General features: G+C 33.7%; 1 protein-coding gene across 8 annotated transcripts in view; it reads right to left on the reverse strand.

Moving 5' to 3' along the window:
* Nucleotides 1-538: 538 nt before the first annotated feature.
* Nucleotides 539-20,563, reverse strand: part of LOC125057148 (inositol 1,4,5-trisphosphate receptor) — a 59,574-nt gene continuing 39,549 nt past the window's right edge. For 4 of the 8 annotated variants that reach the window (XM_047660639.1, XM_047660636.1, XM_047660638.1 and 1 more), the window contains 28 exons: nucleotides 20,329-20,464; nucleotides 19,624-19,771; nucleotides 18,955-19,088; nucleotides 18,469-18,589; nucleotides 17,562-17,704; nucleotides 17,122-17,312; nucleotides 16,517-16,628; nucleotides 16,265-16,373; nucleotides 16,011-16,037; nucleotides 15,452-15,592; nucleotides 15,167-15,258; nucleotides 14,505-14,631; nucleotides 13,562-13,672; nucleotides 13,334-13,476; nucleotides 12,566-12,746; nucleotides 11,661-11,890; nucleotides 11,029-11,124; nucleotides 10,263-10,400; nucleotides 9,659-9,851; nucleotides 8,922-9,044; nucleotides 8,005-8,177; nucleotides 7,013-7,177; nucleotides 6,460-6,637; nucleotides 5,385-5,593; nucleotides 4,663-4,828; nucleotides 3,674-3,834; nucleotides 2,968-3,132; nucleotides 539-2,480 (listed from right to left, as the gene is read on the reverse strand). In XM_047660639.1, the coding sequence (XP_047516595.1) occupies nucleotides 2,388-2,480; nucleotides 2,968-3,132; nucleotides 3,674-3,834; nucleotides 4,663-4,828; nucleotides 5,385-5,593; nucleotides 6,460-6,637; nucleotides 7,013-7,177; nucleotides 8,005-8,177; nucleotides 8,922-9,044; nucleotides 9,659-9,851; nucleotides 10,263-10,400; nucleotides 11,029-11,124; nucleotides 11,661-11,890; nucleotides 12,566-12,746; nucleotides 13,334-13,476; nucleotides 13,562-13,672; nucleotides 14,505-14,631; nucleotides 15,167-15,258; nucleotides 15,452-15,592; nucleotides 16,011-16,037; nucleotides 16,265-16,373; nucleotides 16,517-16,628; nucleotides 17,122-17,312; nucleotides 17,562-17,704; nucleotides 18,469-18,589; nucleotides 18,955-19,088; nucleotides 19,624-19,771; nucleotides 20,329-20,464 (4,006 nt within the window). In that variant the 3' untranslated portion in view covers nucleotides 539-2,387. Of the gene's footprint in view, nucleotides 2,481-2,967; nucleotides 3,133-3,673; nucleotides 3,835-4,662; nucleotides 4,829-5,384; nucleotides 5,594-6,459; nucleotides 6,638-7,012; nucleotides 7,178-8,004; nucleotides 8,178-8,921; nucleotides 9,045-9,658; nucleotides 9,852-10,262; nucleotides 10,401-11,028; nucleotides 11,125-11,660; nucleotides 11,891-12,565; nucleotides 12,747-13,333; nucleotides 13,477-13,561; nucleotides 13,673-14,504; nucleotides 14,632-15,166; nucleotides 15,259-15,451; nucleotides 15,602-16,010; nucleotides 16,038-16,264; nucleotides 16,374-16,516; nucleotides 16,629-17,121; nucleotides 17,313-17,561; nucleotides 17,705-18,468; nucleotides 18,590-18,954; nucleotides 19,089-19,623; nucleotides 19,772-20,328; nucleotides 20,465-20,563 lie in introns of all 8 variants that reach the window. The other 4 variants (XM_047660637.1, XM_047660640.1, XM_047660633.1 and 1 more) reach the window with 3 other exon arrangements.

Genomic DNA, 20,563 nt, shown 5'->3' on the forward strand with positions numbered 1-20,563 from the left:
TTATGAAATTGTGATTAAGTTACCTAAATATACGTTTACCTAATTCATAATTGTCACCATAAGGAAGTTTATCCCTTAGTATTAATATTTTCGTAAAGATGACAAAAATACTAAGAGAAGAAGTGTGTAGTGTGGGCTGCTTCTGCACTTAGACTCTCATTTAGTTCGTTGTGTGTTAAGTCCTGGCTAATTAAGTCTAGCTCCTTCCTGAAGCTAAGAAGTTGCCTGTGCGTTTCGTAAGCTTCACGGAGCGAACTAATAGTAGTATAAAATGTATTTACATCCGTCCCATTGGAGTATAAGAGTTATAGAGTGCGCTATGTCTCTTTGAATGAAGAAGCTCTAGAATATGCCCTGTGTACGTTCTGCCTCAATAAAGAATAGCCGCCTTGGCCGAATCTTTCTTAAGAACATTATTTTAAAACATTATAAAGTATATTTTATTAAAATATCAACTTTCTGTTATATATATTAACCAGGCGGGTAAATCTTTTTGTCTACTGTCAGTTCTTCCTCGATCTCCAAATAATAAAAGGTAAAATTGTGCCATATCATTTATTTTTATAAACAAAACATGATTGCAATATCACAAGTTTACTACACTACATTCAACAATAGATTCGAAAATACAGATACAAAACAAAAATTACGACAAAAGACTGTCAAATGAATGTTATATGAAGTAAAATATTTTATACTTGAAATATTACGACAACAAAATGTTAAATAGTTAAAATTTCCTTAGAAGACTTAGTAGAAGATTCATGATTCGGAATGTAACAAAAACTCCAGATTATTTAAATGCATCAAACAAAAATATATTGCAATATCAAAAATGGCACAAACTTTTGTCAAATAAATAATTAATTGTTCTTAGTTATAATATTCGAGCATCGTTCAAAATAATTAGTAAATTCAAAACACTGATTGCACAAACCGTATATTGAGCAATAATTACGCTCTATATATTTCATATATAAAAATATTCGTGGTTATACCGTAACAATAAATAAATTTTATTTAAAATGATGTAAAATTGCAACATATTGTATAGAACATCATTCCACCCGAGCCCACTCCCAACGTTAAAAATAAACTTAATAATCCATTTAAATATTTAACAGAAATTTTGTAATAAAAAAAAATTAAGGATACCATTAAATGTGTTACAAAAATAAGTTCCTTGTTTTAATTCCGAACTCCAGAAGCATCTCTTATCAAACTTAATAAAGATAAAATGATTTGACATATCCTCAAACGAGATTCACGTTTAGATGGGCATTCAGATATTTTATGAACAGGCAAAAATCAGATCCTTAATTTAATAAATTTAGCTAACTATAGGTAACGGATTTGAGCTTGACGTATTGCACATCCGATAAAAATTAAGTATCTAAATATAACAACTATTCAAATGTCGTCAAAAAGTGAATAAAATAGATAGAATAACACTCGCACAACACAATGTAATAATAGTAATAAATGCACACACAAACAAATTTTTATTGGGCCCTCATTATTTCTCTTACATATAGGTACTTTACTAGTCGTATGTATTACAAGCTGTAACTATACTATTTTCATAGATAACTCGGCCTTGAGGTTTTAGTTCCACCAATAAAAAAAATGTTAATGTGAACATTAATTAATTAATTAATTAGAAATAGAAATCTAAATAAATTCATGTCAAGTTATTTATAAAGAGGTAATAATTAATATTAGAGCTATATAATTTGAAGTAGACAACATTTAGTAGAAATAGATAAATCTTAAAAATTCGTAAAACTAGTCACAGATAATAGATATAAAGGAAAAATTATTATAAAACAGTTTAAAGAGAGTTATCTACTAACGCTAATTGGGTAAGAACTTAAATATTGGCAACGCTATACGACACATCATAAAGATACGATACGATACATCATAAAGATACGATACGATACATCATAAAGATACGATACGATACATCATAAAGACAACAAAATTATAAATGCATCCCCACGCAAGAATTGTTCATGGTGGCGTAAAAATAAAATATTTAAGTAAATATAAATGTTAAAATAATGAAAATGTCGTACTAGCGCTAGTAAACAAACCCTGTTTAACTCAGTAAACATTTGTTCCTAATAAATATTCTAAAATTACTTTGGATCTGACTGTATACCGGTATCACTGATAGTAAATTCTACTCACCTACTTAAGTTGAAATCTTAAATGCATAATTTAGTATAATTATTGCTAAGTTTTAATGAAATTTAGAATCGGTACGTATTACAAATCGCCAAAAAATTGTGCGATTCAAATTCGCTGTTATTGTCGTAAAAATTATAAAATTAAATTTAAATATAAGTACTAAATGAATGAATTCGCATTTACGAGGTATGCGTTCAGGGTGGCAAGTTTAACTGCAAGTTGTGAAGATACGCCGACGTCGAGTTCAAAAGACCTATGCGCTGTTTCTGCTTGCGTTGCTCGGTCATCTAAAGATTGAAGATATATAATGGTACAAAATAAAAAAAATCGAACAACAAGAAAAGTCTGCACAATCAGCCATACATAAACAGGCATGCAAATGTCATAATAAGAAGTCGAGTCATTTATGAGTAATTGTTAAACTTATATAAAAATAAGGAATTCCAGAATTTACTCATATTTCTTGTGGAAATAAAAGAAACATGATGGCGTTGGATTTGGACTAAATGATTTTGACCGGACATTAGGACTTCGTTTGAATGAGTGGTGGGACACATTTGGTAAGTAACTCGAAACATTTTATCAAACAATATTTAATTCTATATACTCTAAAGTAAACAAATACTCATTTCAACGACAAAATATTATTTAGTAAATGATTATTCCTTTTAAAAATTTCAATACTCAATTATTTTGGCGAACATTTTACAAAAAACAACATATGAAAAAATTATGACAATGCTCAAAAATGACTTAATATTCTTTAAGTCATACCTGATCACGGAGGTCTGTAAGCAGGTCCGTGAGCGTTCTAACAGCTTGTTGAGCCCGTTCCAGCTGAGCCTGCAAAGCTCGCACTTCCAGCTCCCCCCCTTCACCCTCACCTCCGCCCATTAGAGACAGAGCGCGGAGTCGCGGAAACCAGTCCAGGTTGTTTGACTGAAAATCATTTTGGTGATATTAAGAGAACAATTTAATTACACTTCGAGAATTTAGTTTGTACTGAGAAAGTGTAATCGTGTATTTTATGTGGACTTACGGCCGGCAACGCACTTGCGAGCCTTCTGGCAATGTCAGTGTCCATGGGCGGTATCACTTAGCATCAGGTGAGTCTCCTGCCCGCTTGCCTTCTATTACATAAAAAAAAACTTATTTCGGAGTAGATGAGAGACTTTATGTCTGTCTGTCTGTCTATATAATTTCTTATGGTAAATATTTTAATGGATTTGATTTACCATGGTTTACATTTGAAATTTTAAAATTAAGAGAATATTTGAATTTACACAATTGCACAATTAATTAAATGTTGCCATGTTTAACATTAATATTTTATACTAAAACTATAATAATAATAGTCTTTATTTCTTCTCTCACATATACATACAAGGTTATTATGATGAAACCAAGATGATAACATTAGGAAGTGTATGTGTGAGACTGGTCTCTGTAACAGGAGACCTGAGTGAGACTATAAACACACCTTAATCATAGAATGCACATAACTCTCTGGGCCTGTGAACTCGGTAGGGTCCTTGACCCTAACCAGCACCATGAAGTGAAGGTAATGCCACATGTTGTGCTCGCTCTTTATGTGCTCTTCGAATGAGACCGTCTTGTTGTCGAATGCTGATCTGTTCAAACCTGAAACGTTTAAGTTAGCATAGAGTATATAAAGTGGCGAAATAATTGAATAATTAAGTTCACTCAAAGGCAAACATGACAAGTTAACGCTCAAAAGTAACTACTTGAGTTCTTTATTATTTCTATGTATATAACGAAATTTGGCAAAATAGATTTAAGTGATTTAAATGATCTAAATGACGTGGAAGAATTTCTGTTTATCAAACCTTTCTTTTATATATCCAATTATAGAACACTAAGACGGTTAATGAACATTACATTAAGCTATTCACTAGTATTTAAGAAAAGTCAACATGTTACTTACTAGGCATGATTATTGTATAGACTAGATTGTAATTCATGTAAAGTCGCACTCTTTTTTGTGTACTTTATTGAAAAAAAAACACGACGGGTTGCACTCCGGGAGTGCCGGCAGAAGTGAAAACTTGAATATTAACGTTGTGCATTTTTGATATTTTGGAATGGTTAGGGAATAATTTTGCACGAATTGCTTTAATTATCCGTATAAAAGTACTATCATTTATGTGGTAGAATACAATATTTATTTATTGCGCTATCGTACACAAACATGACAATTTATATGACATTAAATACGCCGCGCCAACTATCTACTCTCCATCAGTCTTACGAATTTTCGATCAGGTCACGTGTCCTGACGCGAGTTTAACATTTATTTTCCAAAAAAAGTGTACAACGCCGCTAAAGTTTTCACTTCAAAAAAAATTATCCAATGGTCTATATATATAGAAAAACTAATTAGAATCCTTATTGAAATTTAATATATTAACGAATTAATAAATACAATCAAACAACTATAATATTACTAACCGCAGACAAAGCATGTGCTTTTAAGTATTGACTCCTTGAGTTGCTTCTCACTACGGAGGTCGGCGAATGTGTCAATGATGACACCGAAGATTAGGTTGAGGACGATAATGATGACCACGAAGAAGAACAGCAGATCATACACCACTCGTGCTACGTATAGCGGCTCCTATTACAAAAATAAATCAGTGGCGCTACAAGTCAACCTTTTGAGGACTGGGCCTCAGATTTCTGTATCTGTTTCATAATCATTTGTCAATATAATAGGCACGTAGGTGATCAGTCTCCTGTACCTGACACACGCTATCGACTTTTTAGGTCTAAGGCATGCAGGTCTCACGATGTTTTCCTTTACAGTTTGAGCGAATGTTAAATGCGCATATAGAAAGAAAGTCCATTGGTGCACTGGGGATCGAACTTACAACCTCAGGGATGAGAGTCGCACGTTGAAACCACTTGGCCAACACTGCTCCTATTACAAAATGAATAAAATAATATTTAATTGGGCTAAGGTAATACAGATGCGTCTGAATTAGCATCGCAAAAAAATTTCATACCACTTTCCCTGATCTCATACAATTTCAAGAAATCCAATTTGCTGAAGAATAGAAACTTTTTGATGAAATAAAATTCGCCACAAAAAAGGTTTCCAAAACGTTTCGTTTCACGTTGCTAAATTTTTTACAACTTTTCTACATAATATCGTTTATCATAACAATACTTACAAAGCTAGCAGGAGCCCGAAGTATATCACCAATACCACCTCCATTCCTTAGGCCCTGGTTAAGAGTAGTCACGATACACATGATAAGTGAATCGCAACTGCGCTCGCGCAGGTCCCCGCCCACTGACACTATACGAGACGTGCGCTGCCTGTACTTAGCTGCTGGGTCATCTCCGCACTTTTCCACCTCAAACCGAGGATCGTCGTCATCTAAAATTTTTATTATAAGCATCGTTCAGTTATATAAATCCATAAACCAATAAAAAATGCACCATATATTTATGATCAATAACTTTTTACACATAAACTAAGAAATCCGATTTGACAAATTGGGATTGCTTGCACGTGCTTAATCACAAATATGCCTCAGTATCGTAAAGTTATTTAATTATCAACATATTTACTGTACTTATCAACATAATCAACATAATTACTGATGCAGAAAATACGTTAGACGAAAATAAGACAATATACAATTGCGTTCAAATAAGAAGTGTTTTTTATGTAATTACTAACACTATAGTCGTATTTTTAATTAGACGAAGCCAACTGACAGTAGCTAATGTCACTTTGTAAAATAATGTTGCCATATTTAAAGTAATAGTGATGAGTTCAGTTCTTGTTCAATCAGATGAATGAACAATGAGTGTGAATAGTCAATCATTTCAAACAATAAAAGAATATTATTTCTATTTCAAAATTGTATAAAAGTGCTCTGATATAAGTTAGGTACTAGTACTATGTAACTACAATCAGTTTTTTGACGTCTTATTACAAAGCGCGGCGCGGCGACTAGTGCCATCACCGATCATTAATTCACGGGTTTTTACTTTGTCACAAGACTATTTTTATTTCATTAAAAACTGACAACACCGTAAACGTCAGTTGACTTCGTCTAATTAAAAATTCGACTATAGTCTGAAATAAACATTTTCTAATAAATTTATAGAAACGACACCTCTTTATAATGTCAAAATAAGCACAGTCCCTTGAGTGTCGTTATATAGAGTTTACACTGTTATTAAATAGTCTCAACAATTCTAAAACGCAGAAAATTTTCTTCTACGAAGCCTTACCATCGAGCCGGTCCACGGTGACGAGGAAGTGATCCCTGAAGAACATATAACCCACGATGGAGAACATGTAGATTAGGACCAGCGCCAAAACTGCTGTTAGAAGGATGGAACGCCCATTGCGAGTCACAGACCGCATAACGTTTAACAGAGTTTCTTCTCGGTATACTATATCTAGCAACTAAAAGGAAATCATAATAATTGAAAATGTAAAACACTCTGAAAAACATTTTTATGATTATAACCTTTTTTTTAAAATATATAGAACAGGGGGCAAACGGGCATGAGGCTCACATGATGTTAAGTGATGCCAGCGAGCTCGCGAGTGCGTTGCCGGCCTTTTTCGTTTACGCTCTTTTCTTGAAAGACCCTAAGTCGAATTAGTTCTGTTCTTAGTGAAGTGGTGGTGTGTATTTTTACACGTCTTAGTATTATTATAAACAATCCATGAATACCTACCAAATCTTTATAAGTAGAATTATATTCCGTAATTGGTCCTTGCTTATATTTAAAGGTTCTAAAAAGGTTTTCTATCATAACGATGAACATTACTCACCAGAACGGAAAAGAAGAATGGGTGACAGCAAATCCCCAGGAAGCAGAATATGAGATACACCCCGTGATATAGCAGTTCTGGATCCGTAATGACGTGTCGCGCTGACTTCGATAGAGTGCCCTGATTGCCCATTATGCTTACTAGGTGAACGCCTTTTACAACCACCTGTGATTACATCGATAAATGTGGTCTAAATAAAATTTCTTAAGCGGGTATTACTTAATTAATTACAGTATCGTTACGTCATTATGATAAATCAAAAGTTTTTAGGGCATAAAATTATATTTTATGAATTAAGGTATCGTGTTATCTTTATTATATGTTAAAAGCAGTCGCCCACGCAAAATAAATTGTAAAAAATATAGCCTTATATATCTATCAAAATCTCAAAATTATTATTGCGTATTAGACAAACAATTATTCATATATTTTTGCATTTTATTTTATCTATTTACTAGCTGGCCTGGCGAACATCGTACCGCCTAACAGTCGATTCTTTATTTTTTTAAATACTTATTCTGCTATTCGAGACACCGGACAACAAATACATTACCTCAAAAAATAAAAATTTACCTTCCCGGAACCCCTCCACAAACACGATATTTATGATATGGTATTAAAGTTCAAATTGCCTTTTAATATTATTACGAATATTTTGTATGGGAATATAGAAAAGTGTTGTTTTTAGACTTTTTCACTCAAGTTTTTTTAATTTTTCTCTCCGTAAGAACCATCCTCGTACTTCAAGGAATATTATAAAAAAAGAATCAGACAAATCAGTCAAGCCGTTTTCATGTTATGTCGTGACAACGAAAAACGGGTTTCATTTTTATATATAGATTAACACTTCGTTGCAGTGATACAAAAATGTCTCACTAATCTCTTGTTATTTATTGAGTACACCATAAAATTATCTGAGGGTAATTTAGAAGAGATGAAGCGTATAAGGGAGTAACGGTATAACAATCAAATAAAATCCAGTTTATACTTACAGTAAGCATTCCCAGCAGCCATAACATGGGCTCAGGTCCAAGTAATGATATGAGTAACACGATGATGCATCCAGCCAAGGCTCGAAGACTGGACCAGCGCGGTGCCCAAGTCACTAAACCACCAGACGCGCACAGTGCTATCCATATTACCAGTGATAGGTGCTCATTTAACTCTGAAATATACGAAATTATTAAAAAGTTAAAGTAAAAAATCATTTAATCACTAGTGGACCCGACAGACGTTGTCCTGCATGATATTTCAAGCGATTAGTAAAGCAAAGTATGAAGGTACCGACTGCAGCGCCATCTGGCGGGCTGATTTGTGAATCTAAACCTTTCCCAGATCCCCTTGAACACACACAAAAAATTTCATCAAAATCGGTCCAGTCGTTTGAGAGAAGTTCAGTGACATACACACTCACACAAGAATTATATATATAAAGATATAGGTAACACAATGTACACTTATGAACGTCAAAAACTGAAATGTATATGAAATGCTTCTAATTTTACATTTAGTGCCAGTTCTCAAATCAAGGGCGTAGAACGGAAGAGAAGAACTGGCAATAAACTCTCCGCCACTCTTTTTAATCGCCATGTTTTTTTTACACGACGTTTGTAAGGAGCTGCAACCATTACACCATGTTCCACATGACATCTTAAGTAATAAATAACAATAAAATAAAAACAAAAACTTGTCCTCTATCAGCAGGAGGCATGGTGAAATAGGAGCACGCACTTACATTCTAGTGGGAACAACACGCAAACACATAGTCGAAATAACAAACTATTGTACTATAAATAGACCTTATTGAAGTAATATTACTGCAATCTTATTAGTTTCGTTTATATTTGGGGATCGTTAACTTGTAAGAATGATAATAAACTCTTTCCATTATTAACTAAAGATTACTCACTTGGTGTCTCTTCTTGAAACGGATAGAAGAAGGCTACGATGACATTAATTAACACAGCGAAGTTAAACAATATATTACTCCAATATGACATGTAGGAAGACACCCAGAAGAGAAGTGGCTGACCTGAAAAGATGTTATCAAATTTTATAATACAACTAGCTGCCCCCGCGAACTTCGTTTCTCCTTATGTGATTTTACTTAGCTAACCTTTTTAGTTAATACCAACATGAAACTTTTTAATATCTACTCCTGAGACTGTTCGGTTTTCCAGAATGAAAACTTTTTAGGGTTTTCTCTGATTTTTCTCTATATAAACCTCAGAATTCAAGTTAAAAGTTCTTAACTAACAAATAAAAAATAGGGGTTGATCATAGAGATCGGGTTGATGAAAATTAAGGGTTGTATGTATTTTTGTATGCTGTATCAACAAAAAAAATAATAGCAAAAAAAATTGTCTAAAAAATAAAAATAAAAATTTTGGGGTGGATTTTAAATATGCATAAAAATTCATAAGAATCGGTCGAGCCGTATCGGAGGAGTATGGAAACGAACATTGTGACACTAGAATTTTATATATTAGATTTTAGCAAGTATCTATCATAACAATAACTTGTTTACGTGTGCTTGTTTAATAAATATTGAGAAAAAAAAGGCTTTACATTTTACTGGAATCATCTCTTTACTGTAATAAATAAGAAAAAATCTGAATAACAATTTATACTAAAACGCATCTTTACCTCTGAGCTTTTTCTGCCACTTCATTTCATGGAATAGGTTATCAAGCCGGGAGAAGAAGTCGGCCACCTTGCTTCCCTGGTCATCCCTTTCTGCGCTCTGCAGCACTCGGTGCTTGCTGTCATCGGGAAGGTACTCGCATATTTCGGGTATCGGAAAAACTATCTGCTCCATACTACGGTCTGTACGTACTATCTGTGAAGGGTAGATATTTTAGTTTCTTTAACATATGTAATTAGAAATTCATTAATTTTTTTCCTGCGGCCGGAGTCTTCACTATCATCTATTATATATACTTAGTATTAAGAATATCCACAGCGAAAACTTACCTGCATCATGAGCATACCCCACATACACTTTTACACAATCACACACCAGAGCCAAATTAGGTATCACTTACTTAAATGTATTGAATATTTTTTATTGTTTGTTCCCTTTTGTAAATTTTTGAACCTTTTTGTAGCTAACTATTATGTATTCCATCTCTAGCTATATTTTTAGTGTAATTGTTTGTTATTATATAAAAATTTTGTTATTTTTAGGATTACCAAATAAATAAATATTGATATGAACCTCTTCAAAAACTTCGCAATTAATTATCGTTACCTCAATTTGTGCTGTATGCGAGCGATAGTATTGCAGCGCCGGCGCAGCAGGTCCCGTGGGTGTGGACCTCACCAGCGCCGCTAACTCTTTATTGTGGGCAGCCAGTTGGTGACAGAGGATGTAAATGTTGTGACCAACCTATATTAAATAATTTATATCTAAATTTAAGCAATCAAGACCAGAATACAGATGGGGTACTCTGTGGTTCTTTTCAATAACTCATTCATCTTAGATGAAAAGTCTAGTCATTATACATAATTAAAACTTAGACAAAAAAAAACATTTAATCATGTAGGTAACATAATATACACTTATGACTCGTCAGTAAAGAAATACATATTAATGCTTCTAATTTTACATTTACTGCCAGTTCTCAAATCAAGGGCGTAGAACGGAAGAGAAGAACTGGCAATAAACTCTCCGCCACTCTTTTTAATTGCCATTTTTTTTTACACAACGTTTGTAAGGAGCTGCTACCATTACACCATGTTCCCCATGACATTTCAAGTAATTAATAATAATAGCATAAATTAAAAAAAAAACAAACACTTGTCCTTTATCAGCAGGAGGCATGGTGGTAGGCGTGCTCCTAGCAAGCACTTACATTCTCGTAGGAACAACATATAGTCGAAATAAGCAACACCGCATACATGAATTCAAGTACGACCAGTCACCACAAGCAGCACTCGTTCACGAGCATGACGCATGGCCAGCCATCGGCCCCCTTGCCATATTTTAGTTCAAGGTCAAACAAAATCCTACTGACCTCTTTAGGCGAGACGCCTGCGCAGGGAGTATCATCTTCGCTGTCTGAGTCAGCATCTGCATGCTCTTGGTTGAACGCACTGCAAGCTACATCCACCTAAAATAAATAATCATTTATCACTGTTTACACGCGAAAACCAAAAATTAAATGTAGTATTGTCTTTTATTGACATAACCTTTACACATTTAAAGAAAACACTTTTTTAATGGATTGAAGCTATGTATTATATATATTATATATATATATTATAAACTTATAATTATTTTACATAATTTTAAATTTAACCGACGTTCCGCGTGCTTTACAGCGTGCGTGGTCACGGTGACTGAAGACAAAAGGTGTGGAATGTCACAAAGTATCACAGCTGTAGAAAAAGTTGTATTATCTGTATTTGTTTCCCGATAGTTGGTATCGACTGAGGGTTGGTTACTCGATGGAGGGTTTTGGCAGAAATGGCTCACGGTGTCCTCTATTTTCGCAGATTGTTTATCTTGAGATTTTAAATTAAATATTATTTTAATTTTTTAAATTAAAATAATTGTAAATTTATAATAATACATAACTTCAATCCGGCTAAAAAGCGTTTTCTTTAAAAATTATATTATCAAATTCTGTTTAAAATGTTATATTACCAGTAGTTTAGGATTCATATTGTAAAGTATCCTTTCGGCATTGTTGTCGGAGTCATTCCGAGACTCCATAATGGCCAGCAGAAGCTTTGATGCGTTGTTCTTCAGCTCCAGTACTAGATCCATACGTGTCTTGCCCAAGGGATTGATGTCGTTGAGAATTAACGCCGTGATGATGTCCAGACCGTTACTTTCGTGAGTCGCTATGCAGTTTTGATTTTCATGACAAGGTCCTGTAAATTATAATATTTTATGTTGTCTGTTGGTTAAAAGCTGGTTATAAACTACGTAAAAAACTGAATATTGAAGTGCAAACTTCTTTAGCAGCGTTGTACACTTTTTTTGGAATGGGTAAAAATGTTAAACTCGCGTCAGGACACGTGACCTGATCGAAAATTCGTAAGACGGATGGAGAGTAGACAGCTGGCGCGGCGTATTTAATGTAATATAAATTGTCATGTTTGTGTACGATAGTGCAATAAATAAATATTGTATTCTACCACATAAATGATAGTACTTTTATAGTGATAATTAAAGCAATTCGTGCAAAATTATTCCCTAACCATTCGAAAATATCAAAAATGCACAACGTTAATATTTAAGTTTTCCGTCTGCCGGCAGTGCAACCCATCGTTTTTATTGCGCCCGTCATGTCGCGTATGTATGTTTAGAACGAATTGACTCAAAAAGTATTGAACCGATTTTAAAAATTCTTTCACTATTTGAATACTAAATTATCAATGGTTATAATATTAAAGAACATATCAATAATTGTTTAAAAATAAATGTCCATCTGTGCAAAGCCAGGACGGGCCGCTAGTTTATAGAAATTTATTATTTAATAAATTTTTTGAAAGAAGATACTACTTTAATTAAGGATTGAGCTTCAAAACGAATAACTATCTCACCTTGGCAATATTCAGTGAGGGTCTCTAAGGTCTGATTGATGAGAGCCACATTTCCTTCATTGATGTAAAGCCCCAGTAATCCCAGTCCACCGGTTGTAGAACCACAGATACAATCAAGGAACATGAGGGTTTCTGACACCAAATTGTAATTGGACTTGTTGTTTTGGTTACGCAGAAGATTCTGAAAAATATTACATAACATTTTTGAAGTTATACTTCTTTAGGCGCGTTATGAAAAATTGATGAGAGTGAAATTTTACGATGCGCGCGCACCGTGACACAAAATTAACAGAATGAAGTTGCCCACGGAAGATGCTACGGCATTGGACATAATTTAAAAACAACATTCGAATAATAATAGAATTTAATGTAAGAGAATAATAATAAATATTTATTTATTTAATTTTTCAAATGTAAACTGAACTTTATTGACTATAATGACTCCTTTTCCAGTCTTTGATTACTTAATTGTAATTAATTATTTGCACGCAATCAAAAACTATTTTTAATAATGCCAAAGAAGTATAACTTCTTACGCGCGTACATAAGTACACGCACCCTTTTTTTTTACATTCATTCAACAATAATCTCAAAAGAGATAAATGTCTAAAGGAAGATTTTTTAAATATACATACAATTAAATCAAATTTCTATTTAAAATTTAATCAATTAGAACCATGTAAAATTAGAACAGTACTAGCTAATGTTAAAACAATACAACACGTAAATATAATCAGTTTTTAAAAGTAAAAGTAGAAGTTTTGAGACCTGTAGATCTGGGTTATGGTTCTCGCAAAGAAGCTGCAAGAAGCGAAGTATGGGCTTCATGACGGCAACTTTGGCAGGTAATAAGTCACCATTTCCGGTCGTTCGTTTCTTTTCGGCCATTATCTCATCCAGAACTGTTGTACCTGTATAAACGGTACGTAAAATAACATAACAGATTTGTATAAATCGATAATTTCTGGAGTGGAAAAGTACCGATAATGTACGTACCATGTGACATTGTATGTATATCGGAGTATGCGTGTACCGCGGAACCACACGCGTTATTCACTTCTTCTTCCATATCTTCTCCTACAACTATTGGTCCTTGGGCTGTTTTACCTATTGAGAACATTTGATTATGACTACATATGCTATGCTTTAATTATTATAGTACTTTACTTACGAGTACCACATATTAAAATTTTACGAATGATGCCAAAATTTTTGTATTTAATCAAAATTTTAATATTTAATATTCGAAGCGAATTAATATTTCAGGCTACTTAACTAGATATTTATAAAAAATATTGGTTGTTTGTAAAGTAGGTTTACGATCGAGATGTTTACGTGATAACGTCTTATTGGTGATATAAGTTTTTGGGAAGTAAGAAATTAATGAAGATTTAATAAACAATTTTTTCAAATTTTAAATTACATCTATCGTTTTATTCACACTTTTGATGATAAATTTCGGGTGTAAAATTACAAGTTTACTTATTCGACTATGATATACATTTTTCTTCATACATTCACGGAATGACTGGCAGCGCTCGAGATGAGACGGGAGATCGGTCCGTCTTTCTCTCGTTATACCTGCGATCGCGCTCGTGAGGTTTTGGTGTGACACAAGTTTCTGAACATGTCACCCGACTAAAACGATTTTAAAGACGTTATCACGTCAATAAAAATAAAATTATATCTAATAATTTATTTCTTAATCAGCAGGGCTACTCTGTAAACCCGATGTAGATTTTTATAGGTCAACTATAGAATAATTTGTTGTAAAATTACTTATATATTACTTATCATTTGTATGCATTAATCTAACAAAACTCCATATTGATGTAATCTTTATCATACACAAACTGCTTCTGAAAATTTGAAATAACATAGTACAAAATTTATAAGTTATTGGTAGGCTAGTTTATTTTTCCATTAAAGTAAGCCTTACCTTCAGTAATGGTCAGTTTAGGACGATCAGTAGGGCTACTACGCTTGTCGGAAGGTGCTCCCGACGTACTACTCACTGCCAGAGAACGTATCTCTTGCTGAGCCTCACGCATTTTGTCGTAGAACACCTGTATTATTAATGAAAAAGTTTGTTAAGATGTTAATTATTAAATACACAGATACATATATATTATTAAATATATTTTAATATAATTTTATTGTAATGAGGGCTGGCTGGAAGCAGCTACACCTATTAAAAAATAAATAAATCAGTGGCGCTACAACCTCACATTTCTGAATCTGATTCATGATCATTTTTTAAATCTAATGTGCAAATAGGTGATCAGCCTTTAGTACCTGACACACGCCGTTGATTTTTTTGGGTCTTAGACATGTCGGTTTCCTCACGTTCGAGCAAATGTTAAATGCGCACATAGATAGAAAGTCCATTGGTACACACGCGGGGATCGAACCTACGACCTCAGGTATGAGAGTCGCACGCTGAAGCCACTGGGCCAACACTGCTCAGCTCATTTTTCAAAATATGTAATATTCACAAATTAGAGACCATTGCCTAGGCACGCATTTCTAACACCGCGTTTAAAACGTTTAAAACAAACTCACTGTTACCGTAAATCCTTCGTAGAATTGTGATAATTTTACCTTTAAAAATGCCTGCGATATCTCCCCATTTTGTAATTTCGTAAAAATACTGTTTTGGATGATCGGATTTCCGCCTTCAAGTAGTGCGATACCTGAAATTCAATCGACGCAATTAAAAATATATGAATTCAAGAGACAGTATGTTATATCAAAGTATATGTACCTTTAAGTTAGATGAAAAATTGTAGCTTAAACGTTTGTTCATAATTGCTTACGTATCATTCTTTCCAAAGAAATACATATGAAATATAATTTATAGCGAATTGAATAGTATTAGTATTATACCTAGTTGAATAGCTTCCAGGAATATGGCCGGTCGATTTGTGCTATTGATGACGAGTTCCACCACCAGATCTGATGCGCCTTCACGATCCAAATGCGCTTGTACTTGTGCCAATGTTTGACCAGTGCGCATTAACACCTTTGCTGTAAGTACTTTTGAATTGTTACGTAAACCCACACTACAGGACAATTATGGGTCGGTTGTTTTTATAAACATGCCTTTATATACGGAACTAGGAGCGTTTTCATATGCGCCATAATTAAAAATGACTTTGTAAGAAAAATCTGTTTGTTTCGAGATGGTAGCGGCGTATCGCTTATTATCCATCCGTAATTAATGGCCAATTATTCTAACACAAGATTTGTGACATTAACAGACGTTTTAAGACATCGAGATAAATAAAAGCTATATATATATATATATATATTATTACGTCAAAGATTATTAATTTCAATGATAGTGTAAAATGTCGCATTAAAAATTTCTATATGATTTTACATTGTACATTACTATTTCTTTAAATAACAAAAAAAAAACTTTAAAAGATTGCAATGGACAAACCTGTCTTCACTTGTGGTTGAGATTCAGCTGCGCATGCGTTGAAAAAAATAAAAACATCTACACTATGGAGCGTAATATTTTTGCCAAATTAAGTATTTAAAAGTAATTGCTCACAACAAAATGATGTCACTTTACCCTAAGTGTTTCTTTACTAAGACAACTAAGATGTAAGTTCTATATGATATCTAGACAACTTACGCCTTTTAAATTATTATTTTTTGATAACTTTATAAATATATGAAACTGTTACATACCTCCTGGTCCATGAGTTACGGTGACAAGCGGGGTTTGGGGTTGTACCTTTGGTTCAGATTTTCTATTCACGAAGTATTGAGATAGTAGTTTGTTTCGCAATTGATTTCCCTGAAAAGTATTATTAAACTTTATAAAAAATAACTGGTGGAGATAAAATATAGATATTATGGGGAAAATAGCAAATCTTTTTGAATAATCAGTATTTCGTAGGAAAAATGAATTGAGTTCAGCGTACTTGAAATAAAACTTACTTTTTCTCCATATTCAGGATCGACAGCCATCATCTCTCTTAAAGTACGAAGAACTTTAACACATAATTTCTCTTCTTTTTCTTCAAGAAGTTTCTCTGTATGTCGGATTAATCTGCAACGTTAAGAGTAAATATTATTTCTGCCAATCCTATTCATCTATCAGGAAACAAAAGATATCATGCAAAATATAAAGACGAAATTCAGTTTCAGCACTTTTCATCTTGTTCTTGCTCAGTTTGTTCCATTATGCAGTTTTTGCTATCTTACACCCGTAATGCAAACATATTCTAAATCTAATATATAAAATTCTCGTGTCACAATGTTAGTTACCATACTCCTCCGAAACGGCTAAACGATTTTTATCAAATTTTATATGCATATTCAGTAGGTCTGAGAATCGGCTACTATCAATTTTTCATACCCCTAAGTGATAAGGGTTGTCCACCCCTAACATTTTATTTTTATTATTTGGACGAAATTTTAATTTTTTTATACATTCGACCCCTATTTTTTATTATAGTAAATAGTTATTTTTATTGAACTAAAAAAATGTTTCCTAGAAATAATATACATGGCAAAACAACGTTTGCCGGGTCAGCTAGTACCTATATATAAATATCCCACTGGTTTCGGGATGCGTTAATTCTCCGGGCGATGTGAAGAGTCTGTGCGGCTTATATAGGATGTCCACTAACAACGATTGCTCAGCTTGCAATAAAGGCCGAAGCTGCTCCTCAAGTAATGAGACTATCTCTTGGAGACCCTCCATCACTGATCTATCGTTTTGGAGGTTGCTCTAGAAGAGAAAAAGAGTTTAAATTAATTTATGTATGTATATATTTTCAAAAGTCTTTGGTATGATATAATTTGATTTCTTTTTTGATAAAATTTTAGGAAAAAGGTATCAATAAGTATTTATTTATTTGTATATATAAGTATTTTTTTTTCAATTATACAATTGCACACATAATATCGATTGATAATTTTACATACAGAAATTTGTATTAACTATAACAAAAAAAAGAATTAATTGACAACAGCATACCTGCGAAGCCATTTTCTCGAGTTTGCTTGTTTTAGAGACAAGTAGCCATTTGCTAGTTTGCCTGGAAAGAGCAGCAGCCTTTTCGAATACCGTCTGGATTTTAGCTTCAAGCTCTAGTGGTATCGCTATACTTCGCGTCTTAGCTGAAAAGTTTTATACATATTTGAAAAAAATATTAATACCGTAGTTATGTAATCTAACTTTAGTTAAATCTATATTGGTTATGGTCCATATGGTTTGTGTACGCTTCAAAAAGTCATGAAATTTTAGCATGATAAATATAATAATAATAATCCGCATCAAGGATTGTTTTTATCTTTTTTTTACAAGTATTGCAAAATTAAAATGAAATGTTTTCTTTTCTTTCTTTTGTTTCTCATTTCTCAACCATTCAATCACAATGTGCCACAGCGAAGCGTGGCAAGGAACAGCTAGTTACATATAAATATTTTAGGTAATAATTAGAAATAAACCGTAAACCAAATGTAAACAATCATCGTACACTTGAAGCCAATATTGAGCCCCTTAGTACACACTAATAAACTGTATTTTAACATTCTCGTTTCCGATAACGTCCAATAACATTTAGATTTATGAACGCTTAGATAAGCCAAGTTTGTTTTTGTTAGCGTCGCAACCCCTCTACCTCTAATTATGTGAGCTCATATTTTAAACCATTAAAGTCAGTTGTTACCTAGCTTCAAAGAAAGTGTTTTATTTGAACATCTCCATACAAAGAAACGCCACCGAACTTAATTCCGTTAAGTTATCAAAGTTTTCATTTGTGGATGCGCTTATATCTTGCCTAGTAGTACATTCCATCATTTTGTACCTTCCAAACCCAAAATTACAAAACCCCACAGTTTAGGGAAAACAAAATGTATAGTATTGACTGTGTAGCACTTACCAACATCACTGAGTGTTCTAATACACTTTTCAACGTTAAGTTTCTGAGGCGGATTGAGCCATGGGCACTGGTAGATACGGAATGTGCTTTGAAGTAGTTTCACAAATATAGATTGCCGTGTCTGAAAATCCAAGAAAGATTATTTATGTGACAATTGTACGCTATCAATAGAAATCAGTGGTACTTCCAAAGGTCTCATACAAAGTAAGCAGAGTAACCTCTTAAATGTCGTTCTTGTATACAAATAGGTATTAAACTCTTCGTATTGAACCTGAATTATTCATATACATCTTATTGAAAATAAAAGTGATAGAACTTTCTTTAAATTATTATTTCCATATATTTTTCTATCTTTACTATTACGAGAAAAATACAAAAGGGTTTCAAGAGTGCAATTGGACTGTTTCTACGAAGAAGGGGTAAATAAAGTGTATTAGATAACATATTTTCAGTAATACTATGAACTAATAATATAGTATATAAAACCTGTACAGTGGTGCTTTGATCGCTGAAAGGAGAGTTGAAGAATGTACATATAGTATGCATCAATACGTCAGTCACATAGTCCACCCATGCTTGCTTGCTGCCACCAGACATCTTTTCTGGCTCGGATGACGTTCCTAAACGAAAATTTAATATATTTTGGAGCTCCTATATAGAAAATTTAATAAAACAATCGCGATTCGTGGGTCCAAAAATTAATTAATCACTACATTAGGGACCGTTCAAGTATTACGTAACGTAATTGGGGGGCGGGGGGTTTCCTTTTGTAAACCGTTACGATGCGGGGAGGGAATTGAAGTACGCGTTATTGTTAATATTATTTTCGACTTTCCAGTACTTAACACCACACAATGGTAACTTTTAGGTATAAAGAGTCACTAGGTGGTCACGAAACGTTTTACTATACTTGGGAACAGAAAAACGTTACGGCGCGTTACATGGGGGGGGGGTCAATAATCTCCAAAAATTTGATTTCTACGTGCGTTACGTGATGAGTTACGTCTTACGACTTGAACGTATTACGTCACGCAACGCACGTAAAGTGGATAAGTAAGTTTGCCAGCTGAATGGATGTATAAGAACTATAGGAGAAACTGGCTTTGCAGTTTGTATATTTTTTAAATATAATGGGCTATTGCATGATAAACTGACCTGGCACAGGTTGCAGTATGGCATTCATGTCCTGCAGGAAGGACCGTTCGAAGAGATCCCACATGTAATTGCTGGAGTAGATCTCCTTCATCTCCACTTCAGTGTCGATGTAGCAGTGGTTCAGGAATCCCACGTAGGCTTCTTTTACCTGCAATTTTCAATATTGTATAAGGCGCGAAACATACAGAAAAGGTGTAAGGCGAAGGCGCGGCGCAGGCGCAGAGCCGGCGTGGAACAGATAAGGCACGGATGCGACTTAAATTATATCAAAGAGGCAAACGTAATGACAAAGAGTCATTACGCAGGCTGACTTTATCGTGATAGCATGTCTTCAGATGACGAAATTCCACTCTAGTCGCGACTGCTAGCGACACGGAACAGGCGACGCGTTTTGAAGCGGCAAGATGCCTGCGCCGCGCCTTTACCTTACGCCTTTTGTGTATGTTTCGCGCCTTAAGATACTTTTTATACTGTCATGACCCAATGTCTTAAAACTTTTAAGAATAACTATCGAAACGCTGCCTGTTTTGATAGTGCAACCGAAACAAATCATAACCTGACTAAACTCAAAACATATTTTACTGCATTGAAAATTTTAACCTATTGTGTTTGAAATTTAATTCAGACTAAAAGTCTAAAAGTATTTTAGTCAGTCATTAAAACTTTACAATAAGTAAAAATTATGTTATCGTTGAAAGTACGCACTTCAGGTATACAATCAAGATGGGTGATCATTGCTACGATGTCGTCCAATGGTAAGAGGCTGTGGCACTTAATCTCCGTGTACACATTCTTGCCCAGAGTACAACAGGTTAGGAGTTTTACCAGTTGAATGTGGTACCTGCAAGATTTTAGGAATATCAATTATAAGAGAAAATATTAGAATTATTTGTTTTTTTGAATAAATTACCTAAATAATTAAAAGATCTTCCGTCTAGTC

The sequence above is a fragment of the Pieris napi genome, chromosome 16 (genome assembly GCF_905475465.1).
Source record: "Pieris napi chromosome 16, ilPieNapi1.2, whole genome shotgun sequence".
NCBI classification, from domain to species: domain Eukaryota; kingdom Metazoa; phylum Arthropoda; class Insecta; order Lepidoptera; family Pieridae; genus Pieris; species Pieris napi.